This window comes from Onychomys torridus, chromosome 14 (assembly GCF_903995425.1).
Source record: "Onychomys torridus chromosome 14, mOncTor1.1, whole genome shotgun sequence".
NCBI classification, from domain to species: domain Eukaryota; kingdom Metazoa; phylum Chordata; class Mammalia; order Rodentia; family Cricetidae; genus Onychomys; species Onychomys torridus.
The window spans coordinates 20736799-20762936 of record NC_050456.1 but is presented as its reverse complement, the minus strand read 5'-3'; the positions used below and the strand labels follow the sequence as shown (position 1 = coordinate 20762936).

The following is a 26138-nucleotide window of genomic DNA, read 5'->3' as shown; positions in this document are numbered from 1 at the left end:
GGCTAGGATTATAAGCATGTGTTATCATGCCCAGCTTTTTATTGTGGGTTCTGGGGGGGTCGAACTCAGTTCCCTATGTTTGTGTGGCAGACGTTTTCCTGACCTATCTTTTCAGCCCCACAGAAATCAGAAATCCTTAGGTTTAAAGAAATTGATAATTTCATGGTTTTGGTGACTATTTTGGGGTGTCTCCTCCACCGCACAACCCTGGGCGTGAGCTGCACTGCAGCCCCTGCTCTCTCCTTTGTGTTCCTGGGAATCATCAAACAAACCACTGACTGCATGGAGTGAGTGAATGGGATGAAGCTGGTGTCTTGTGTTGGCTACACCCTTTCTAAGTAGACGCTTTTTGGGTAACTCACACACACACAGATGTTGGGGTAACAGTAGACAAAAACATTTTCATTTTGTCTCCTGAAAAGTGGTTTAAATCAAACTCCCCAGGTTATACCAAACACTGGCTTAGTGTGCAAGAACTAGCATCATATGTATTTGAGAGAAGATAGGGCTTGACTTTTTGGCTCCACCGCCTATGAACTTTGTGGTCTTAAGTCTCCTCTGCACTGGAAACAGTAGTAGCCCTCCCTCCCAGGTTGTTGGGGGTTAGAGGGATGGCATATGGAGCCAACAGGACGCTGTGCTGCCAGGTGGCACATGGGACGGACTGCGTTTTTCCTGGCATCGCCCAGATGCCTTGCTGCCTCCTCTCTGGTGGTCCCGTTCCTGCCTTATCCAGTCACTTCTCTCCATCTCGGAATAAGAGCTAACTGTTTTTCTATAAGCTTCATAATTGGGATGTGACTTGTTGCCCAGGTGCTCTGCCAGAGCTCTGCTTAAGAACTCAAGGTGCTGTGACTTGTAGAGAAGTGCTCTGTCACTGAGCTGCACTCTCCGCTTTGAATTCTCCCCTTCCACCACATGGGCTGAGGGATTGAAGTCAGCTTGTAAGACTTGGCAGCAAGTGCCTTTACCCACTGACCCATTTCATTGCATTGGCCCTGAGCCTTTGGCTTCTTGACAGAGGGTCTCAGTATGTAGCTCAGGCTGGCTTTGAGTTTCCTTTGTAATATAGGCTGTCCTTAACTTAGGATCTTCCTTCCGGCTTCTGTCTCCCGAGGGTGCATTATAGGCATGTGTCACATATCTGACAATATTACCCATTTTCATTTTTATTATGTATTTATGTTTATGGTGTGTTTATTTGAATGTGGACTCTGGCGTCTGGACGTCAGGACAAGTTGCAGAAGTTGGTTCTCTTCTACTACCACGTGGGGTCCAGGTTGTCAGGCACAGCGGCAAGAACCTTTGCCTGCTGAGCCGACTCACCAGCCCTGTTCTCAGCTTTCAAAGGTCAATAAGGACTTGTGGCTCCTAGGCTCTACTGCAAAGTGGTTACAAGTTAGTTTTATCTTAGTTCTAAAAAACCTTTCTAAGCCAGGAGTTTAAGGTCACCCTTAGATACCCAGAGTTTGAGGCCAGTCTTGGCTACATGAGACCTGTCGTCAGAAAAAGTATATTTGATTTACCTGACTAGGAACTGGGGCTTTGAATTGACTCATTTATTTCTAAGTTTAACTGGCACATAATTCTACACAGCATGATGAAGATGATTAGTATGCGCAATGTGTGATGACCAAATCAGGGTGACTAGCATCGTGTCTAATGCGACCCTTCAGGCTCCTCATCTGGTCTAGTGATGGCTGTGGACTGGCACCTGCTGTGCTGTAGAAGAGCAGCTTCCTGTGCTTGGGCACCTGTCGCCGGTCTTCCCCGTGTTCCCAATCTCTCCTTCCTGTCCTTCAGAAGCCACTGTTGTACTCTTTTTTTCCAAGGGATCTGTATGTTCATTCCACAGAAGTGAGGGCATGTGGCTCATCTTTTCTCCGTCTTTTCATGTACTTCACTTAACATACCCTGTCCTCTAGCATTATCCATGTTGTTGCGGTAACAGGGTTTCATTCTTTTATTTTAACAGCTGAGTAATACACCGTGTACTTGTATATCACATTTTCTTTATCCAAGGAATTTTATTTTAGAAGACTGTGTGGTGATTGTGTTATATCACAATCTATATAATATGCCTTCCACTTAGTGTCTGTCCTCTTCTTTAGGTTGACGGACTGGAAGTGTAGTGAGTTTACCAATGTTCCAGAGGATTAATATAAAGCTCTAATTCGCTGACTTTTACCAACATGCCTGGATAGGATACAGTTTACATAATTATTATTTAAGATTTACTTAATAGGTAATTAGTTCATTACAGTATTATTGAGCTACATGCAACTAAATATTATGTTTTAATTATAAATCTGGCTCATATTCATGGTTTTAAAATACTTGTGAATATTTGAAATGGAATCATTTCACACATCTCATTGGATCTTGTGCACATTTAGGAAGATGAACCACAGGAAGATGCTAAAGAATTGCAGCAAGGTAAACCGTACCATTGGAGAGACTGGTCAATAATTCGGGGAAGGGACTGCTTATATATTTGGAGTGATGCTGCAGCCTTGGAATTATCTAATGGCAGTAATGGATGGTTCAGATTTATCTTGGATGGAAAACTTGCCACCATGTATTCAAGTGGTAGTCCTGAAGGTGGATCGGATAGTTCAGGTAAGACTTGGTAAGATTTTCTTACCTTCTGCAATTTGGTTTTATGGCTTTAATTTTGTCCCTGTAGTTGGGATTTTATTTTTTTTAATAGAGAAAATGTGCTATAGCTGGGCATGATAGTATATATCTGTAATCCCAGCATTTGGGAATTGGAGGCAAAATGATTGGGTGTTCAACACTATCCTGAGAATGCCTTTTTTTTTTTTTTTTTTTTTTTTTTAAATAAAGACAGGGTTTCACTGTGTAGCCCTGACTGTCCTGGAACTCACTCTGTAGACCAGGCTGTCCTTGAACTCAGAGATCTGCCTGCCTCTGCCTCCCAAGTGTTTGGATTAAAGGTCTGGGCCACCACGTGCCCAGGTCACAAATAACTTTTTTTTTTTTATGTGCCAATTAACAACACTGCAGCTACTTTTGATGTTATCAGTCTTTCAGATAAAGCTTTCTTTTGTTCTGACATAGTACATTGCAGAGGTGTATAGATGTCTTGCTATATCTTTTCTCTGAAGCCTCATTTGTAGTTAAAAGAAAAAAAAAAAGAGTGGTTGGAGAAATGGCTCAGTGGTTAAGAGTACTGGCTGCTCTTCCAAAGGTCCTGAGTTCAATTCCCAGCAACCACATGGTGGCTGACAACCACCTGAAATGAGATCTGGTGCCCTCTTCTGATCTGCAGGGATACATGCAGACAGAACACTGTGTACATAATCAATAAATAAATCTTAAAACAAAAAAAAGATGTCTGTAGAGTTGCTTAAGCTTGAACCTATATAGGTCAGCCGAGTCAGAGGACACTGAAGAATAAAACTATGAATGCTTACTTTATAGAAGTTACATTTTGATAATGTGGTATAGTTGAAGGGTAGATTTTTTTTAAAAACCAATATTTTGTCTTTATAGAAAGCAGAAGTGAATTCTTAGAGAAGTTACAAAGAGCCCGAGGCCAAGTAAAACCATCTACTTCAAGTCAACCTATACTGTCAGCACCAGGCCCTGCCAAACTCACCGTAGGGAACTGGTCCTTAACATGTTTGAAAGAAGGAGAAATTGCTATCCATAACTCCGATGGTCAGCAAGCTACAATACTAAAAGAAGATTTGCCTGGTTTTGTGTTTGAATCTAACAGAGGAACTAAACATTCGTTTACTGCAGAGACGTCTCTGGGTAAGTCGTGCTATTTCTGAGTGAGAATAAGTGCATATGTTGGGGTGTAATCAGTGGATTCTGGGAATGTTTTCTGACATTGTATGCCATCCCCTCTCCCCTAGGTTCAGAGTTTGTGACTGGCTGGACTGGCAAAAGAGGCAGGAAATTAAAATCCAAGCTGGAAAAAACAAAGCAAAAGGTACATCTGCAGTGTGTTTTCCCCTTTTATGCTGACTGCAAACCTTAGGAACAGCTGATGAGCATTGGAAAGCTTACACATGTAACTTAAGCTTCCCAACATTTTTAGTTATGCTTCTTCCCTTTGTTAATTATTTTGCGTAATTATTATGTTTTGTTTGTATATATACACCAACATTAAAAACCAGTGAAAATTGGATCAGAGAAAAAGAATGAAACTTTAGTTGTTTAAATATTTTTAATTTTATGGGCTAGGGAGATGGCTCAGTGGGTAAGGGTGTTTGCTGCCAAACCTGACAACCTTGGTTAGATCCAGGAACCTCAAATGCTGGAAGGAAAGTACTAAGCCCCAAGAATTGTCTCCACATGAGCTCCATGGGTACATGCACGTACACCTGTGCTAAGTAATAAGCTAGAAGATGGTCATTTTACTTCCTAATCCCGATTTAATACTTTGTGATGGTGTAACTTCACTGTTTGGTTCTGGGTTCCGATAGTTTTAGTGCTTGATTTAATGGCTGACTTGGATGGACCGAGGACGATAGGGATAAAGAGCCCAGGAGTATAATGTAGAGCATTCACCTAACCTGGTTCCTAGCACCACCCACAAAACAAGCCCAGACCAACGCAGTGAAAGCAAGCCCATTATTGCATTAAAAAAAAAAGTCTTAGTATAAATTTTAAAATTCTATTTACCAGATATGCATTGTTCTTTGAAAGCATGGCTAGTTGTCAAGTCCAGCAGCACGGGCCTATAACCTAGCTACACAGGAAGCTGAAGCAGAAAGATTAACAAATTCAAGGCATGCCTGGGCTACAGAGTGTGTTTGAGGCCAGCCTGTGCAACTTGGTGAGGCTCTGGGATCTCAAAAAGTGAAAAGAGGGTTAGGGACAGCCCAGTGGTAGAGTGCTTGTGAGTGTGTGTGAGGTCTTGGACTCAGTCCCCAGAACCACAAAACTAAACAGGTAAAATATAAGGCCAGTAGAACTCTAATGTTACTTTACCAGGTGTTCTTGCATTTGGCCTACTTAAAAGAAATTAAAATAGTCTCAGACTGAACAGTTTTTAGCGACAGATGCTTGTCTCTTACCAACATGGTTACACAAAGTGGTTTTTGCTTCTTTAGAGATAGGATCTCACTATGTAGCTGGCTTGGAACTCACTAGGTAGACCAGGCTGGACTCAACTTTCAAGATTTGCCTGCCTCTTCCTACCTGCTAGGTTTAAGGGCATGACTGGCCCAGAAAATACTTTTAAAATACAATGTTTGTAGCTACTTGAGACTAGGGAAGAGAAAACTTAAAAAATGAGTTTTTGGGTTTTTTTTTTTCAAGACAGGGTTTCTCTGTGTAGTTTTGGTGCCTATTCTGGGTCTCCCTTTGTAGCCCAGGCTGGCCTTGAACTCACAGAGATCCACCTGCCTCTGCCTCCTGATTACTGGGATTAAAGGCGTGTGCCACCACCACCGGCAAAAAAAAAATGAGTTTTAGTTGGAGCAAAAAAAAAAAAAGATTTTTAAAAACAACAACACTAATGGTGAGGCATGGTGACGTATCTATAGTTGAGGCATGGTGATCGAATTCTAGGCAAGCTTGGACTATATAGCAAGTTTGAGGCCTGCCTAGGCCAGCTACATCACAAGACCCTGTTTCAAAACAATGTTCTGGGTTACCCTGGAGACGTTTCCTCTTTGTAGATTTTAGAAGCATTTAGCTCAGTTTTTAAAGATAAATCTAGAGCCATCAAGATGGTACAGTGGATAAAAGTGCTTATTGACCACCCTGCATTAAATCCCTGGGACTCACATGGTACAGAAGAGGACTGAGTCTTCACAGATTGTTCTCTGGCCTGCACATGTACATGCACACACAGTCAATGGATAAATAAACTAACAGGTATCCTTTATAGCTATATGAAAGTGTTTGTTGCTTCTGTATGTGTTTTTTAAAAGAGCATAAGGTCAGATATTAGTTTTAATTCAGAATATATTTGAAACACTTCTGAAAGAAACATCTTACACTTTTAATCCTAGTACTTGGGAGGTAGAGGCAGGCAGAGCTCTGAGTTTGAAGCCAACCCCTTCTTCACTGAGAGTTCTAGGACAGCCAGGGCTGTACAGTTAGACTCTGTCTTAGAAGGAAGGAAGAAGGGAGAGAGGGAGGGAGGGAAGGATGGAAAGAGAAGTACTTGACTCAAGACAGGACTTGGAATTTGAAATGAATACAGCATTCCTCATTCACAGACATTTAGTGAATTGGCGCAGAGGATCATATTTTTGTGTGTTCCTGTTAAAAGATATTTTATGGGTATTGTTGATTGCAACATTTTGCTTGACCATAGCATTGCCATGCCTCAACATATTTCTCTCTGTCTCTTTCTCTGTCTCTTTGATTTTGTGTGCATCTGTGCTGCATGGTCACACTGTGCTTACAAAGTAGAGAGTACCTCTGTATCACGTGTGAAACCGTGAAGTGAACAAAAACAACACAGACATTTAAAACATGATACTACATAGAGCGGGAACAGCATCTTATTTGAACTCAGCTGAACTTCACATATTCATGAAGAACCATGGACGTATGAGAAATACTAGAATAGAGTCTGAGAGCAGCAACAAATTTTAATGACTAGGCAGATGTCTCAATATAGAGTCCTTAAAGGCTGATGAGTAGCTAACTCAATGATACCTAGCTCAGGAGTTTCTGGGAATCCCTAGTGTTGGCTATTAATTGTGGAAATGTTTTAACCAGTTATGGTTCACAGGTAGAATTTTCTGGTTCCTGGGAAATTTGTATACTGAGGGTAGGACCCAAGTCTGTCTTAAGGATATGTATTAGAGCACTTACCTAGCATGTTTGGGGTCCTGGGAATAATCCTAGCATGGTAAAAACCAGAACCAATTTATTTGTATTTCTTTCGTATGTACCTTGTGCAGATAATTTTCTACAACATTCTTGTTTTTAGTTCCAAGGGTGGAAGCACTCATGGTCTTGTTCAGGCTTGGCAATGCTGCACCTCTGAGCCATGTCCCCAGCCTTGTATGTGATGGCTTTAATGATGTTGTATCACGCTATTAGTTAAAAGTTTTTAGGTTTTGGAACTTCTGGTTTTCAGAACAGTATGCTTGGCTTGTGTGGTGTATCCACACCAACCACATCTAGATTTAGAACTAAGTGAAGTTTGATAATGAATATCATAAATCAGTGAGAACATTGTCTCAATCTTACATTTTTATTCTCTTAAAGTCAGAGAGGATTAATGCTTCACTCCACCTCTTCCCCCCCTTTTTCTTTTAACTGAGGATCAAACCCGGAGTTTTGTGCTGTGTTTGGGAAGCATTCTACACTGAGCTTCATCCTAGCTCTTGATTGGTTTATTTATTTCCTTCCTAAATTTTTTTCCTTTGGTTTTGAGACAAGGCCTTCTCTATCACAGGCTTGAGCTCCTGTTGGTTCCTTTTTTTTTTTTTTTTTAAGATTTATTTTATTTATTATGTATACTGTATGACTGCAGGCCAGAAGAGGGCACCAGATCTCATTACAGTTGGTTGTGAGCCACCATGTGGATGCCAACCAGGACTACAGAGAGAAACCTGTCTTGGAAAAACAAGAAGGATGTATTTGTTGTGTGTGGGTGCGTGGGTGCGTGCATGTGTGTAGCACCTGTGTGTGGTGTGGATTCTCATGGAGGCTAGAAGAAGGCATCAGATCCCATGGAGCTATCCAGTTTTAGTGCTGGGACCCAAAGTCAGGTCCTCTGAGCAATATGTACTCTTAATCTTGGAGCCATCTTTCCGGTGCTTGAAGTACTTGGAAGTACTAGAAGGATAGTTTGTTTCCTGTTGCATTAGAGTTAAAATCAAGATCAAATTAGAGAAACACTGGGGGCTGGAGAGATGGCTCAGTGGTTAAGAGCACTGGCTGTTCTTCCAGAGGTCCTGAGTTCAATTCCCAACAACCACGTGGTGGCTCACAACCACCTGTAATAAGATCTGGTGCCCTCTTCTGGTGCGCAGGCAGAACACTGTATACATAATAAATAAATAAATCTTTAAAAAAAATTAGAGAAACTCTAAATTTGCATTAGTTAATAATATAAGTAAATACTTGTTTCATTAAATAATTTACATAATTTGTAAAAATGTTCAACAGTGTAACGTTTGTTAATAGTGTCATGCACTAAAATTGATCAGAACTTAATGTGGCTTGCTCTTTTGGGTACTTTAATTTTAATTTCATTGATCATTCCTTCTCATGGTGAAATATGTAAACTTGTAAGTGTAAATATGTATGATACGTGAGTGATATTTAAAAGCCTGTTATATCCCAGAATGTTAAAAGGGTAAGCTAAGCTTTGGTTGTTAGAATCGTAAGTGATTTGATTTTTCTCCTTTTGCGGGAGGGAGTAATTATATATGTATTTATGTATTTCTAACTGGTTAATCATGAAAAGGTTACTTTTATTTTGAAAATAAAGGGTACTATTGGTCATTTTAAAGAGGTATTTTAGTAAACATTTGAAATCTATCATTATCTTTTAAGCAAGTAGAACATGTGAGTAAGAATAATAACAATGTAGAAGTTAATACGGGATGGAAATCTTACTTTTTTGTTATGTTTTTATGGTGATGATGGAGATTGAACTTTGTGTATTCATGTTAGGCAGACTGCTGAGCTATATACTCATAGCTTCAAAAGTCTTATTTATTTATATTTCCGAGACAGGGTTTCTCTGTGTAGCTTTGCTCCTTTCCTGGATCTCACTCTATAGATCAGGCTGGCCTCGAACTCACAAAGATCTGCCTTCCTCTGCCTCCCAAGTGCCGGGATTAAAGGCATGCGCCACCACCGCCTGGCCAAAAGTCTTATTTCTTAAAGGTTTGTGATCAAGTGCCTGAGAGAGATAGCTAGATGGAGAGACAGATAGACAGACAGATAAATGAGCTGCAGAGTTGGTAAAGTTGATCATTGTAGTGGAATTTATAATGTCTTGGCTTATTTTGACAGGTACGAACTATGGCTCGAGATTTGTATGATGACCACTTTAAAGCTGTTGAAAGCATGCCTCGGGGAGTAGTGGTTACACTCAGAAATATAGCAACTCAGTTAGAGTCATCTTGGGAACTTCATACAAATAGACAAGTATGTAAAGCTCTCTTGTTTTTAGATTATTATGTTCATTTGTTTTGTGTGTTTGAGTGTCTTGCCTACATGGATATGTCTGTACACCGAGTATGTGGTGCACACAGTGGCCAGAGGAAGGCATGAGAACCCCTTGATATGGCATTAGAGATGGTTGTGAGCCACCATGTGTATGCTAGGAGCTGAACCTAGTTCTTTCTAGTCTCTGCTTTTTATATTTGTTTGTTTGTTTGTTCTTTTGAGACACGGTTTCTCTGTGTAGCTTTGGAGCCTCTCCTAGATCTCACTCTATAGACCAAGGCTGGCTTAGAACTCACAAACATATGCCTGCCTCTGCCTCCCGAGTGCTGGAATTAAAGTTGTGCACCACCACCGCCCAGCTGCTTTTTATATTTTTGAGGCGTGGACTTTCTATGTAGACTTGGCTATCCTGGCTGCCTTCAAACTTTAGGGGGTCCTCTGGCCGCAGGCTCCTAAGTGCTGAGATTACTGGCCTTCACCACTATGTCTGCCTTCTCTTTTTCCTTTTTGAGATCAACTGCACCTGCTTGGCTCATGATGGTCTTGAACTCATAATGTTCTTATCTCAGCATCCCAAGAGTGGGGGTTTATAGGGTTGTATGCTCGGTCTCAGTGTCTTGATTCTGAGACAATTTTAGTTTGTGGTATGTCCTGTTCTTAACTCCACTCCTCACCCCGTGTCTTTTATGTTCTAGTAAGAGCCAGGAAATTATAGCCCACCAACCAAATTTATTCTTACACTGAGTTCAATATGGTTTTATGAGGCAAGAGTAATTTTTATGTTTAAATTTTTAAAATATGTTTTCATTTTATGTGTATGAGTGTCTTACCTACATGAAATAGTCATAGGATCCCCTGGAACTGGAGTTATAGATGGTTATGATCTACCACATAGATGCTGGGAAAGTGAACTCAGGTCCCTGATTAAGAGCAATAGGTGTTCTTGACCACTGAGCCATCTCTCCAGACCCCTCAAGACAAGGTTTCTCTGTGTAACAGCCCTGGCTGTCCTGGAACACATTTTGTAGACTATACTGGCCTTGAACTCACTGAGATCCACCTGCCACTGCCTCCCAAGTGCTGGGATTAAAGGCGTGTACCCCAGCCAGACCCCAATTTTTATGTTGTTAAATAGTCAAAAAAGACATTCAGGAGGCAAAGGCAGGTGAATCTTTATGAGTTTGAGGCCAGCCTGGTCTACAGCGTGAGTTCCAGGACAGCCAGGACTACACAGAGAAACCCTGTCTCAAAACAAAACAACAAAACAAAAGGTCAAAAAGAGGGAAGGTTTCATGCTACATGAAAATGATATGAAGACAAAATTTCACTGTCATGAAATGGTTTGATTGCTCATAGCCTTGCTTATTAATTTTACATTTTCTGTGACTGCTTTGCAGTATTGCAATAATCAGGAGTCAACAGAAATGCTGTGGTATAGCAGGATTCAACAGGAATTCTGTGACTTAATAGGGCCAGAGATATAGCTCAGTGGTTAAGAGTATATATTGCAGCCGGGCAGTGTGGCGCATGGCTTTAACCCCAGCACTCAGGAGGCAGAGGCAGACGGATCTGTGTGAGTTTGAGACCATAGAGTGAGTTTTAGGACATCCAGGGCTGTTACACAGAGAAACTTTGTCTCAAAAAAACAAGAAAGAAGGGGCTGGAGAGATGGCTCAGCAGTTTAGAGCACTGGCTGCCCTTCTAGAGGATGGTGGTTCAATTCCCAGCACCCACATGGCAGCTCTTAACTGTAACTCTAGTTCTAGGGCATCTGACACCCTCATACCAATGCACATAAAATGAAGTTAAATTAAAAAAAAAAAAAGAAAGAAAGAAAGAAAAGAAAAAAAATCAGGGGAAAAAAAGAGTATATACTGCTTTTGCAGAAGATCTAGGTTTGGTTCCTGGCACACAAGGTGGGGTAGCTCACAACCACCTGTAACACCAGCTCTGGGGTATCTGATGCCAGGGGACTCAGAGGCCCCAGCACACATGTGCACCCTAACCACCACCACACACATAATTAATTTTTTTTAATCTCTAAAGTATTGTGGGCTTTCCATAAACAAATATTGTCAGCTTACTAGGAGTAATTGCTTTGGTAATATGAGCTTTAATCTAGTGTAATAATTAATCCGTTTTTACAGTGATTGGTGTTACATGTTATTTTCTTGGGGTTTTTTGTTGTTGTTGTTGTTGTTGTTTTGTTTTTGTTTTTTGTTTTGTTTTTTGTTTTTTGTTTTTTTTGTTTTCCAAGACAGGGTTTCTCTGTGTAGCTTTGCGCCTTTCCTGGAACTCACTCTGTAGCCCAGGCTGGCCTCGAACTCACAGAGATCCACCTGCCTCTCTGTGCGTTGAAGGCATGTGCCACCACCACCCGGCCACATGTTATTTCTTAAGGACTGTGTTTTTACATTGTCTTCATTAACTCTTTCTTTCTTTCAGTGTATTGAAGGTGAAAACACTTGGCGAGATTTAATGAAGACGGCTTTAGAAAACCTAATTGTCCTTCTTAAGGATGAGAACACAATTTCACCATATGAAATGTGTAGTAGTGGGTTAGTCCAAGCACTTCTTACTGTTTTAAATAATGTAAGTTCATTTAGTACTAGAAACAAAGCATAATACAGTTTCAAAGAGTGTTTGTGGTTCTGCTTTTGGTAGACTGGTTTTAAGTATTGTTATTTAAGAAATATTTTAAAACTAAGTAGATGTTGAATGTTAATATTTTGAATTACTCTGCCTTTAAATTACATCATTACATTAAGCTAATTGAATGAAGTATTTTAATCTATTTGATTTTTATGTTCTCCTGTTTTATTTTAGTGAAGATTTCATTGAAAAAACACTTTAGCCTAAGAGTTAACCTCATTCAATGCTCTAATTTCCTCAGCACTTACCTAAAATAGAGTAACTTAAGTATTTAAATCATTTGCTTGATGTAACTTTGTAAAACAGTGTTAGAAAGCAAAATGTGATCATGTGATCGTTACTGACAATCATATTTCTCTTACACTCAGTCTACTGTAAATATCTCAGTTTTGTAAAAATATTTTCTCCTATGTCAGTGAAGAAAAACATACTTATTTCAGTTCTACTTGCCATTTTAATTCCTTTTTTAACTTTAAAATTTTAAGTTATTTTATTACTTTATGTGTGTGTGTGTGTGTTTTGCCTGCATGTATGAACACCACATGTATGCAGTGCCCTTGCAGGCCAGAAAAGGGCATTGGGTCCCCTAGAACTGTAGTTACAGGTGGATGTGACCTGCATGTGGGTGCTGGGCATAGAATGTAGGTCCACTGGGAGAGCAGCCGGTTAGTTCTCTCAACCACTGAGCCCGCTCTCCAGCCCCAACCACCCGGAAAAAAAAAAAAAAAAAAAAAAAAAGAGACAGTTTCTCTGTGTAGCCCTGGCTGTCCTGGAACTCACTCTGTAGATCAGGCTGTCCTTGAACTCAGAACTCAGAGATCTGCCTGCCTCTGCCTCCCAAGTGCCTGTGCCACCACCTCCCAGCTTAAATCTTTTATTTGTATTTGGTGATTAAGTTCAAATTTTCTTTTCTTTTCTTTTTTTTTTTTTTTAAGATTTATTTATTATGTACACAGTATTCTGTTTGTATGTATGTCTGCACACCAGAAGAGGGCACCAGATCTCATTATAGATGGTTGTGAGCTACCATGCGGTTGCTGGGAATTGAACTCAGGACCTCTGGAAGAGCAGCCAGTGCTCTTAACCTCTGAGCCGTCTCTCCAGCCCCCTCAAATTTTCTTAAAGTCTTTAATTTCAATGGGTCTCATGTTCAGGAATTTTACCATTTGTATTTTCATTTACTGAAATTATAGTAGTAATTGATAATGTATTATTTATTAGGATCTATGAAGCCATCATTTTGATGTGTTTTTCCTCTAAACTCATTGAAGTAGCACAGTGAAAATGGAAATGATTGGTTCTCGTACATTCGAAGGTCACTGGGCCTACTTTGAGAAACACTAGAATAACAGCATAATTCGTGACTCCCTGATGACATTAGTGAAGAGAAACACCTGCATGTCAGTCACTGCCTACGAAGCCCACCGGCCTTTTGTTTTTAATTGAAAGACTGAATGAGTAATGAGTCTACTGAAATTGTATTGATAATTTAAAATGCTCATGTCTTTATAAGCTTCTGATAAATTGCAGTAAAATTTATAAATGTGCTTTTATTTTACCTACTTTTTGCTTTTCTTCAGAGCATAGATTTGGATATGAAGCAAGATTGTAGTCAACTGGTAGAAAGAATAAATGTCTTCAAAACAGCCTTCAGTGAAAGCGAAGACGATGACAGGTAAAGCCCAGAGCCTGGGAGTGTGGGCAAGCGTGTGCATCTTGTGCGATGCTGGGATAAAGCCCAGAGCCTGGGAGTGTGGGCAAGCGTGTGCATCTTGTGCGATGCTGGGGTAAAGCCCAGAGCCTGGGAGTGTGGGCAAGCGTGTGCATCTTGTGCGATGCTGGGGTAAAGCCCAGAGCCTGGGAGTGAGGGCAAGCGTGTGCATCTTGTGCAATGCTGGGGTAAAGCCCAGAGCCTGGGAGTGTGGGCAAGCGTGTGCATCTTGTGCGATGCTGGGGTAAAGCCCAGAGCCTGGGAGTGAGGGCAAGCGTGTGCATCTTGTGCGATGCTGGGGTAAAGCCCAGAGCCTGGGAGTGTGGGCAAGCGTGTGCATCTTGTGCGATGCTGGGTTCAATGTCCAGCACCAAGGTCAAAATGAACCCCAGATTTCTATTATTTTGATAGTTGTAGTGTTTGCATACTTGGTATGCTTCCTTTAAATCACTCTGTTTATACACACTTTCAGTGAAAGTAGCTTGATAAATATAAATGAAAAAAATTGAAATGTTATTTGAATCTAGCAGAAGAAAGTAAACCACGTTTGTTAAGACCTCAGGGGATCACTTAGTTTAAAGTACATGCCTGTTTGACTACATAGTAAACGTCTGTTTCATTATTATAAAAAACTGGATGTGGTGGTGAGACACCACACAGCTGTAATCTTGTTACTCAGGAGATGGTAGGTAGCAGGAGGATTGTGAGTTCAAGACCAACCCGAGCTAAAGAATTCCCACCATCCTTTCTTCTTTTTTTTTGTTTTTGTTTTTGTTTTTTGAGACAGGGTTTCTCTGTGTAGTTTCTGGTGCTCTGTAGACCAGGCTGGCCTTGAACTCACAGAGATCTTTCTGGCTCTGCCATTTTCTTCAAAAGACAATGGAGTGAGGTCTTCTGGGTATAAATAAAAGCAGATTGGCCTTTTGTCTCGAATTGTTGAAGCTGGATTTTGGTCGCTGATGGTACATTGCACCATTTCTCCTACTTTTCAATGTGGTAGTTGTATAACTGACTGATAACAGTGAATTGAAATATTTCTGTGTTCAGCCATGTGTAGTGGCAACATGTATGTAATCCTTGCACTAAGGAGGCAGAGGCAAGAGAATTGAACACTCATGGTTTACCAGGCTACAGAGCAAGTTCCTAGAAACCCTGTCTCCACACTTCCCCAGATAAAAAAAACAAAGAAAAGACAATATTACTGTACTAAATGTAACACATGTTATAGCTATCCAAATATTAAGATATACATATGCTGTGCATTTAATTGAAAATTTTATTAGTCTATGTATGGGTATGTATAAGCACAGGTACCTTTGACGGCCAGAGGAGGACATCAGATCTGCTGGAGCTGGTGTTACAGGTGGTTGTGAGCCCCCTGGGGTGGATCTGGGAACCATACTCAGGTCTCTGCAAGAGCACTAATACTCTTAGCTACTTGGCCATTTCTCTAGGCCATATCTTGGATTCTGAAGCAAAGAAACTGAGTTAGGAGAGTCTCTCTGGCTGTTCCGCAGTGCTGAGGTCTGTGGGATCTGATTCCCCCTGGTCCACATGCTGGGAGGAGAGAGCCGACTGACCACTGCAGGTCCTTGTGTGACCTCTTTATTGTTCACACAAATGACTGGATGAGAGGGACTTGTCTAGTTCACTGTCTTTGCACAGTTGGTGACTGAGACGTGAATATTCGCATGCAGTTACATAACAGCTCTCCCTTTTGTCCCCACAGTAGACCAGCAGTTGCATTGATTCGAAAGTTAATAGCTGTGCTAGAGTCAATTGAACGACTACCTCTCCATTTGTATGATACACCAGGATCCACATATAACCTCCAGGTAACTGTGAAAACAGCTCTTTACAACCAGCACATTTAGGAACAGTGATGCTTTACCTTTATTTAAAAATGTGCTTCCTTTTATATTGGATTAGGAAATTTTTCAGCTTAATCTTTTAAGTTCATAGTTTAAATGCCATTCGATTGTGGTTTTTCAAGACAGGGTTTCTCTGTGTAGTTTTGGATCCTGTCCTGGATTTCACTCTGTAGACCAGACTGGCCTCGAACTCACAGAGATTCGCCTGCCTCTGCCTTCCAAGCGCCGCCACGACCACCACCACCGCCGCCCGGCACCATTTGATTTTTTTAAGGAAAGATTCAGTGTATGAATGTTTTGCCCAGTATCCATAGTGTAGTAGAAACCAGAGGCCTCAAACCAGATCAATGGCTCATTGCAACGAACACTTGCAAGTAAAGATTTTGGACAAAGGCATCTACAGCGTGAGATCACTGTGTCACACTGCAGCTTCTGTGACAAGATTTTTAATTCTTTCTTCTTTTTCTCTCTTAGACTTTATTTTAATGGGGTGGTGCAGGGGGGCAGGGCAGATATGAAGGGACAGAGAAATGAATGAGATCAACATACATGATGTAAAAGACACATAGAATAAATTAAAACATAAATTAAAAAAAAAAAAAACAACAACAACTAACTTTTACAGCCAGTGAGTGCTTGCTGGCAAGCTTGATGACCTGTGTTTGATTCCTAGAACCCATGTGGTGGAGAGAGAGGTGGACTCCTATGGATTATCCTCTTGATTTCCTCTTGTGCAAGTGTGCACTCACACACAAATAATAAGTAAATAGATGTGTACTTTATGAAAGGCTCATTAGCCTCAGATCATATATGTTGTGGCTGCAAAGGAATAAGTTCATTAGCTACTTAAACTTAACTGTAATTTATGATTATAAGCTATATTTTTTCATTTAGTTTTGTTTTTTTAGGGGGGGCAGGGTCTCACTATGTAGCCCTGGCTGTCCTGGAACTCATTATATAGACCTGACTGGCTTCAAACTCACAGAGATCCACCTGCCTCTTCCTCCCGAGTGCTGAGATTAAAGGTGTGCACCACCACACATGGCTCTGTGAATGTACTATGTATATTTGAAGTTTGGAAATTCTAGTAAGTTAACTTTTCTCCTTGCAATCACTGTCATTGAACCTTTTTACAAGCCATGTAGAAACATTTATTGATCTAATTCCTTGGGTTATTTTTCATTTTTTTGAGGCCAGGTTTTACAGGTCACTCAGTCTGGCTCCTTTTCCAGCTGCTGGTACTGCAGCTGTGCCAGCACCCCTGGCTTCATCCTCCCGTTACGACTGTACTTTATGATAATCTCATTTGTTCGCGTGTTCATGTTTGTGAAGCAGTTGTTGTTACAAACCCAACAGGAACAGCATGTTCTGACGGATGTTGATGGTTTCTGTGCAGATACTTACAAGAAGACTACGCTTTCGTCTGGAGCGTGCGCCTGGCGAGACAGCCCTGATAGACCGGACTGGCAGAATGCTGAAGATGGAGCCCTTGGCTACAGTTGAGTCTCTGGAGCAGTACCTGCTGAAAATGGTGAGCTGCTGCCTGGGGGGGCCGTCAAGGAAACGCGTGTCCAGAGAACATCTCACCAAGACCTTGAACATACAGATGTTTATTAAAGTTCATCTGATACTGAAGTAGTTCACAAAATCTTAATTCCATTCAGTAAAGGTATAGCCTCTTAGAGGAGGACACAATCTCCTCTTCAATTAAGAAAATATTTATTATCATTACAGTGGTTTTTGTTTTTTGTTTTTGTTTGTTTGTTTTTTGTTTGAGACAGTCTCATGTAGCCCAGGCTGTCCTTGAACTTGCTAAGTATGAAGCTGAGTTGGCTTTGAACCTTTGAATCTCCTGCTTCACCTTCTATGTACTGGGGTTACACAAGTGGACCATCCTTCCCATGTTAAAATTTTATATTGAAATACTAATATAAAACAACAACAAAAAACTAATACAAGGGCTTGCTAGTGGTGGTTCTTGCCTCTACTCCCAGCCCTAGGGAGGTAGAAGCAGGCCTGGTCTACAGAGCTAGTCCAGGACAGGCTCCAAAGCACAGAGAAACCCTGTCTCCAGAACAAAACAAAACAAAACAAAACAAAACAAAACAAAACAAAAATACAATTACAGATGTGAGTCACTGCACCTAATTTTTTACGTAATCATGACAGCTACTTCTTAATTTGAATATCTTACAACTTTAAAGGCATTTGAAGAGCAGTGAGAATTGAAGATGTCTTTGTATGCCATCATGATGTCATGGTGTGTGACAGTACTCGGGCTTGCTGTGTGGCTCTGGGATGGTGCTCATCTAGCACATGTGAAGAGCCCTGGGTACGGTTCTCCAGCACTGCGAACTCTGTCACCTATAGTGGAACTCTTGGACTGGAACACTTTATTTTTTTGTATGGCCTTTAGGTGTTTGTTTTAACTTTTGGCTAGGTGATTATTTTAAAAATATCATGTTATAACGTGGTTGACTTTGAAAAGGTTGGAAAGGGTGGCTTACTGTTCTTTTCAATAGAGTTTTCAAGGTAACAGTCTTCTGTGTTTACTCTGATTTAGGTAGCAAAGCAGTGGTATGATTTTGACCGATCCTCCTTTGTTTTTGTTCGAAAATTAAGAGAAGGCCAAAATTTCATATTTCGGCACCAGCATGATTTTGATGAAAATGGAATCATTTACTGGATTGGGACAAATGCAAAGTAAGTCATTTCATCTAAGCTAAAGTGACAGCTTTTAGCTGGGAAAAATTTTTAGGTAGTAGAGTAAAATTATTAGATACTCACTGAACCTTCTTCCACTTAAGGAATTTATCTTATATATGAAATTTAAGCTTATATCCCAGGTTGGCCTTGAACTGGCTGTGTAGCCATGGGCAACCTTGAATTCCTGATCCTCCTAAGGAGTGTACCTCCATTCTCAGTTTATAGAACTAATATGAACTAATGCAAATTGTCTTAATGATGATGCCTTCTTTTTTAATTTTTAATTTTTATTTTTGTGTAGAACTGCTTATGAATGGGTAAATCCTGCAGCTTATGGACTTGTAGTAGTAACATCATCAGAAGGAAGAAACCTGCCATATGGTCGCTTGGAAGACATACTGAGTCGTGATAATTCAGCTTTAAATTGTCATAGCAACGATGATAAGAACGCCTGGTTTGCCATAGACCTGGGTGTCTGGGTAATACCATCAGCATACACCCTTCGTCATGCTCGTGGCTATGGAAGATCTGCACTGAGAAATTGGGTTTTCCAGGTGTCCAAAGATGGACAGAACTGGACTTCTTTGTATACCCATGTTGATGACTGCAGTCTCAATGAACCAGGGTTAGTTGAGTCTACAAATTGGGGGACTCAATAAAGAACCTTGTTTATTTTAGAATGTATGTTGGAGAGCTCTAGTGTTTGAAATATTGAAACAAAATTTTCTTTCTAAAAACAAATCACTTGATACACAGTTTAGACATTGACAGCTTGAAATACTGGTTCTATTGAAAATGTCGAAATGATCAGAGTAGGGGACAGAGCAGAGCGGTGGTTCTTGGGTGAAGGCATTTGTTGCCTAATCACTTGAGTTGAAGCCACAGAACCACATGGTGGACATAGAGAGCCAACTCCCCCAAATTGTTCTCTAACCTCTACAGATGAGTGTCCTTACATACATGCCCCTGTGTACATGCATGCACGCGCGTGTGCACACACACAAAATAAATAGGGGCTGCAGAGATGACTCAGCAGTTAAGAGCACTGGTTGCTCTTGACAGAACCTGGGTTTTGGTTCCCAGCACCCACATAGCAGCTGTCAGCTGTCTGTAACTCTAGTTCCAGGGGGCCTGACACCCTCACACCAGTGCACATAAAATAAAGTTAAATTTAAAAATAATAATAACTCAGGCTGGAGAGATGGCTCAGCGGTTAAGTGCACGGACTGTTCTTCCAGAGGACTACTAACCCACATGGCAGTTACCACTGTCTGTAACTCCAAGATCTGACACCCTCACACAGACATTTATGCAAGCAAGACACCAATGCACATTAAATAAATAAATAAAAACTAAAAAGAAAAAAATAATTCCTTAAAAGAAAAAATTTTAATACATTTAAAATGGCAAGAATTTACAAAGAAATTTTGTTTTAAAGCCAGGCGGTGGTGGTGCACGCCTTTAATCCCAGCACTTGGGAGGCAGAGCCAGGCAGATCTCTGTGAGTTAGAGGCCAGCATGGACTCCAAAGCAAGTTCCAGGAAAGGCGCAAAGCTACACAGAGAAACCCTGTCTCGAAAAGAAAAACAAAAAACAAACAAACAAACAAAAAAGAAATTTTGTTTTAAAAGTATTTCTTTTCCTTTAAACGCTATCCTTTTGCATTTTGTAAATTAAATCATTTGACATTATAGATTAAATTAACTAAGTACTTTAAAATTTTCATATTTAGTTAATTAGCCATTTTTGTAATCAATTTTGTTTTCTTTTGTTTTTTGAGACAGGCTCTCTCTGTGTAGCTCTGAATGGATTGGAACTTGCTCTGTAAATCAGGCTGGCTTTGAACTTATAATGATCCCCCTGCCTCTGTCCTGGGTGCTGGGATTAAAGGCGTGTGCCATCATGTCTGGCTTTTTTTTGTAATCAAATTTAAGTGATGAGGGATGGGGATTTAGCTCAGTGGTAGAGTGCTTCCCTAGCAAACCCAAGGCCCTGGGTTCGGTCCTCAGCTCAAAAAAAAATTTAAGTGATGATTAAGGGTATATTCTTTTTTCTAAAGTTTGTTATTGTGTAAGAAAACCTCATTTCTAATATATTTTTCATGTGATTTGTTTCATTTTAAAATCATGTATTAAAACTCTTTCTGTCTAACGCATTTACAGATCAACTGCAACTTGGCCACTTGACCCAGCAAAGGATGAAAAGCAGGGGTGGCGGCATGTGAGGATGAAGCAAATGGGGAAGAACGCTAGTGGACAGACACACTACCTCTCACTCTCTGGGTTTGAGCTCTACGGCACTGTTACTGGGGTGTGTGAAGACCAGCTAGGTGAGGAGCCCACATGAGATTTTTCTGAGTTCCCACAGTTGTTTACTAAAAGTGACTCGGTTTCTGTCTCCCTGATTCTGCTGTCCTAGGAAAAGCAGCTAAAGAAGCGGAAGCAAATCTGCGAAGGCAGAGGCGCCTGGTGCGCTCCCAGGTCCTGAAGTACATGGTTCCCGGGGCCCGCGTGATCAGAGGCCTTGATTGGAAGTGGCGGGATCAGGATGGCAGCCCGCAGGGGGAAGGCACGGTCACCGGAGAGCTGCACAATGGTGAGGAGGTGTTAGCATGCCTGGTGTTGGAGCCAGGTGGAAGTGAGAAAAGTCTGTCTGTTGTCTTTGGACAACTTGTAGATTGCATGACTACCTCAGACCTTTGTAGAAGAATTGATAAAAATAATGATTTCACATAAAGCTGGCCGTGGCGGCGCACATCTATAATCTCAGCACTCGGGAGGCAGAGGCAGCGGATCCCTCTGAGTTTGAGGCCAGCCTGGTAATTCCAGGCCAAAGACCTTCACGGTTGAGACTCTTTCTAAAAATTAATAACACATTTATGTAGAAATAAATAAATAGAAATAAAGTCTTGAATTTTGACTGGAACCTGTTTACTAGTAGTGTAGAGTGAGTTTCAAGCTAGTATAAATGAAATATCTTCAAGGTACATTCTTTTATTCCTTAGTGTATTGTTTCAGGGTACCAGTAAATCCTGATTTTAATTTTGTGTGCTTTTCCTTGGTAGTTTCAGGATTTAGGCAGTACCTTTTTCATACTGTATTAAAGCCATGTAGAAGAAAAAAATATTAGTGTTCAGTAGATCAAAGAATCAGGAGTAGTTTCTTGATCTCTTAGTAGATTGTACAGTGGGACTTAGTCTACCAGCCCCTGGAGGGAGTCTAAACTCCTTCTTTAGTAGGACTAACTATATAAAACAAGTAAGTTCATTTTAACCTTTCTGCTGTAGGTGCTGACAAAAGTCTTCACCCAATAATAAACTACTATTAACTCCCAAAGCAGCTATCGTGCAGATTTTTTCTTTACATTTAAAAGGCTTACTTAGTAACATGTGATTTGCTTAAACTAGGTTCTCATCAATTGTACTGAGCTTTAAAAAGTGTGAAATGATTCTATTCTTGTTTCCAAATATTTAAAGAGCTATAATAAAAAGTGTCCATGAAGCCCTGGGTTTGATCTCTAGCCCTACATATCCAGGCCTGGTGGTCTTCCTACATTAGAGACTGTCTTTAAAAATAAAAATGAAAAGAAGATAGGTCTTAGGAGAATAGTTAACATTTGATTTTATAATGTATTTACTTTAACGTGATTTGAAGCATTTAATTTAAATAACTATTAAATTAGTCAATTTGGTTGTTTTAAAGGATCCATTCCTTGAAAATTAACATAATTCTAAACACATTTCTATAGCATTGAACCATAATTGCAAACAACTGAAAACAGACAGGTTTGCAGTGAGATGAAATGTAGACTACCAGCAATAGTTGAGATAACAAGAGCACCGTTCAGACAAGACACTTAAAACACTCTCATTTCTTAGGTGTCGTCTTCTTGCTAATGAGTTCATCGTCTCTCTTACAAATTGAAATGTGTGGCTTATTAAGAGGATGGTAGCTAGTGTAATGAGGGCAGTTCATTTTTTTCTGAATGGAGTCAGCTGAAACAAACACCTAAGGAAATTAGAATCTTAATTTCAGAACTTAGAATTCAAGAAAGACACGTGTTTCTGATCCTTCAAATGTTCCAATTCAGTTTTGGCTTCAAAAACATCAGAGAGAGTTTGGTTCACCTGCCTTCTGGGTAAAACTTATTATTATTATATGTTATTATATAATATTTTTATATTTATATATAAAATATATATAATTTGGAAATTTTAGTATATATTGGTATCAGTGCAATACAAATCTCAACTTTATTGAATATTGGGGTAATATTTTGAATCTTTCCTTTTCTTATGCTTTTCTCTGTAGCAGAAGAGTTAGTTTAATGTTGGTTCTTCAAAAGTTATTTCAGCATACAAATGCAAATTGGAATAATGTTTATAGATTTGGGGTGGTCAGTTTTCCTTTCAAATAATTCATGAACAGATAATCTGCAGGGGGCTCAGTGCTCCTTAGAGCCACATCATAACTGAGTTTAGTGTATGGCGGTGTGTGCCGTGTGTGTCGGCACTCACGTATGCTGGACCTTACTTCAAGCTCAGCGCACTTGCACGTTTTAATGTGTGTTTCTCCAGGTAGTTAGCTCCTAGTAAAGGAAGACTGCAGTCAGGATTAGCCTCCTTCCTAAGCAATTTTTTTTTTTTTTAATTTTGGTTTTGCAATTTTATTATCCTTTTCAAAGGAACTAACATTTTTCAAATAGAAGTAAGTATAGATTGGAAATATTTCAGTTGTTACTAGCTTTCATTTATTAATTCTAAAAGAGCTCATCTTGCTTTACATTCTTTCTAAGATGTTTTTGTGCTTATTCAAATCTAGTCAATTTACCCATTAGAAAATGAAGTACCCACTAGACTTTGAGAACATCTGAAATGCCAGCTTAGAATTTTATCTGAGCGAGTGACCTAAAAGTTTTATAAGTGACGCGGGAATGTCTTAGCTGTCCTTTTAGGGTTTATTCTACCTTAGAAGGGAGTGGTAAGTTAGTGCTTCTTCCCTGAAAGAACATTTGGTCACATAGTCATACTTAACAGGTCAGAAAGTTTTGCTTGTTGAGATTTCAGTGTTTTTCTTTCACATTTAAAGAAATTGTTCCTGTGGTTGGGGATGTAGCTCAGCGGTAGATGCCTGCATGTGCCAGGCCTTGGCTTCCACCCTCAGCACCATTAAAAAAGATTCCCTACCCCCATTTGGAACAGAACAGATGCAAATATCACTTTTACAGTGTTTTTAAATATTGCCAGTTGGCCAGGCTGTGGTAGCACACATCTTTGAGGCCAGCCTGATCTATAGAGTGAGTTCCAAGACAGCTAGGACCTACACAGAGAAACCCTGTCTCCAGAAAACAAAGAAAAAACAAAATGAAAGACTGTCACTAGTCTTGGGCTGTCCAGAGATAATTGTAGTATGAAGAAGAATTTTAGAGGTATCCCGGAAACCTTGTGTATTGTGCATACTTTCTCCTAAATATTATTTTGTGATGACCTATCACAAGTATAGCTCTTCAGGTAGAGGCATAATAGCGTCCAGTCATCTTTAATTAACTTGAGGACAACCACTCGCTTCTAGCTGGCAGACCTAGATGGGTAGTAATGAAGAAGTGCAGCGCCGATGCATCGCCGACCCCATATTGTGGAGCTACTGTCTGACACGCTCCTCTCTGCTTCCTGCTGGGTCTCACAAACTCCTGTCCCTTTCCAGGCTGGATTGATGTCACCTGGGATGCTGGTGGCTCAAACTCTTACCGTATGGGCGCAGAAGGAAAATTTGACCTCAAGCTTGCACCAGGGTACGACCCTGATACAGTGGCATCACCCAAACCTGTTTCATCCACTGTTTCAGGCACAACGCAATCATGGAGCAGCCTGGTGAAAAACAACTGTCCAGACAAGACGTCTGCTGCTGCAGGCTCCTCAAGTAGAAAAGGAAGCAGCAGTTCTGTGTGTAGCGTGGCCAGTAGCAGCGACATCAGCTTGGGTTCGACCAAAACGGAACGGAGATCAGAGATTGTAATGGAACACAGTATAGTTTCAGGCGCTGATGTCCATGAACCCATTGTTGTTCTTTCATCTGCTGAAAACGTCCCTCAAACAGAAGTAGGGTCATCTTCCAGTGCAAGCACCAGCACCCTAACCGCGGAAACGGGAAGTGAAAATGCTGACAGGAAGTTAGGCCCCGATAGTTCTGTGCGAGCTCCTGGGGAGTCTAGCGCCATATCCATGGGCATCGTCAGTGTTAGCTCGCCCGATGTTAGTTCAGTGTCTGATTTAACTAACAAGGAAGCGGCTTCCCAGCGCCCCCTCAGCTCTTCAGCAAGTAACAGACTGTCTGTGAGTTCCTTGTTGGCCGCTGGGGCCCCTATGAGCTCCAGTGCAAGCGTGCCTAACCTGTCCTCCAGAGAAACCTCTAGCCTGGAGAGCTTTGTGAGGAGAGTGGCCAACATCGCGCGGACTAACGCCACCAACAACATGAACCTCAGCCGGAGCAGCAGCGACAACAACACCAACACCTTGGGCAGGACTGTGATGAGCACGGCAAGTAAGTGAGCTGCTCCTTGGAGGGGGCACGGGGACGGGACGGGCACGGGGACTGGGACGGGCACGGGGACCGGGACGGGGCACCAGGCGCCCCCGCGCTGAGGCCCCTCCTCCTGCCGCTGCGCCCCTGCCCTTGGGACCCTGACGTCAAGCGCGGAAGACTCTAAATTTTCAGAATTCAGATCAACGTGTATTTATAATAAATGGTTAAACAAAATCCCATGACAAAGTAGATGACCATTTAATGTTAAATAGAACGCTGTAATCAGTATAGCTTTCACTTAGTTCCTATTCATTTTAGCATCTGAAAGCTGTTGAATTCTAATTGAAGTTATTAATGGGTCAAAGAAAGTCCCATAGAAATTACAGTAAAAATTATTTCTATTGCTTGTTTCCCTTTTTGTAAAAGCCAGGCTCTAAATATTTTGAACATAATAGTATTTTTAAAACAATAGTTGTTCAGTTGGTTTTCAGTTGGGTCCCCAAAGTTACTGCTTTTCAGTATTTACATTATTAATGTTTTTCTTGGCCTTCAAAAAAACTATTTCTTGTTTTTTCCTAAGGTTCGAATTTTAACTGATTTGCTTCATTTTTATTTTTAGCTTCTCCTCTTATGGGTGCTCAGAGTTTCCCTAACTTAACCACACCTGGTACTACATCAACAGTGACAATGTCAACATCCAGTGTCACTAGCAGCAGCAATGTGGCCACGGCGACAACAGTTTTATCAGTGGGTCAGTCCTTAAGTAACACTTTAACCACCAGCCTCACGTCAACTTCCAGTGAGAGTGACACGGGCCAGGAAGCTGAATATTCTCTATATGGTAAGTTACAGCATGAAGTTTGTACATGTGGATATGTGACGCATATTTTATATATATCATACTTGTGTGTTATTCTTGGGAATATAGAGTTTGAGGTAAGGTCTCACTTTGTAGTTTTAGCTGGTCTGGAACTCGCTATGTAACTGGACTGGCCTTGAACTCAAGGAATCCACCTGCCTCTTCCTTCTGAGTGCTGGGATTAAAGGCATGCACCACCACTGCCCATCCTCAGATATTTTTCACCTTTTATACAAGTATGTCTTCACAGAAAATGGGAAAACTGTGATGTGGAAGAGTATTAAAAATTATCTGAGTATAGGGGCTGGAGAGATGGCTCAGGGGTTAAGAGAACTTGTTGGTCTTGCAGAGGACCTGGGTTTGATTCCCAACACCCACAGAGTGGCTCACAACCATCCATCATAACTCCAGTTCCAAGGGACCCAACATCTCTTCTGACTTCCAAGGATACTGCGTGCATGTGGTACACAGACATTCATGCAGGCAAAAAGAAAAAATCATGAATAAAATGAATTTTTTAAATTTTACTCAATCACTGGGCAAGCTTCAGTGAAACATTTCACTATTAGGATAAGAATTTGTACTGTATCAAACTGATAATAGAAAAAATAAAATAAAGTAAAAGCCTTTAAAAAATTTTTGTAAACTATTTGATAAAAAAAAACTCATTATAAACAAAGTACACATCTAAGAAC

At 40.6% G+C, this 26138-nt stretch overlaps 1 protein-coding gene across 3 annotated transcripts in view; it reads left to right on the top strand.

Moving 5' to 3' along the window:
- The window catches only part of Hectd1 (HECT domain E3 ubiquitin protein ligase 1), an 88884-nt gene that overhangs the window by 37691 nt on the left and 25055 nt on the right, over positions 1-26138 (top strand). For 2 of the 3 annotated variants that reach the window (XM_036205471.1, XM_036205470.1), the window contains exons 13-26: positions 2397-2619; positions 3517-3780; positions 3885-3961; positions 8968-9102; positions 11569-11715; positions 13356-13450; positions 15216-15321; positions 16754-16888; positions 17921-18060; positions 18365-18688; positions 20226-20392; positions 20482-20658; positions 23766-24602; positions 25204-25425. In XM_036205471.1, coding sequence (XP_036061364.1) covers positions 2397-2619; positions 3517-3780; positions 3885-3961; positions 8968-9102; positions 11569-11715; positions 13356-13450; positions 15216-15321; positions 16754-16888; positions 17921-18060; positions 18365-18688; positions 20226-20392; positions 20482-20658; positions 23766-24602; positions 25204-25425 — 3049 coding nt within the window. The remainder of the gene's footprint in view (positions 1-2396; positions 2620-3516; positions 3781-3884; positions 3962-8967; positions 9103-11568; positions 11716-13355; positions 13451-15215; positions 15322-16753; positions 16889-17920; positions 18061-18364; positions 18689-20225; positions 20393-20481; positions 20659-23765; positions 24603-25203; positions 25426-26138) is intronic. The other variant, XM_036205472.1, reaches the window with a different exon arrangement.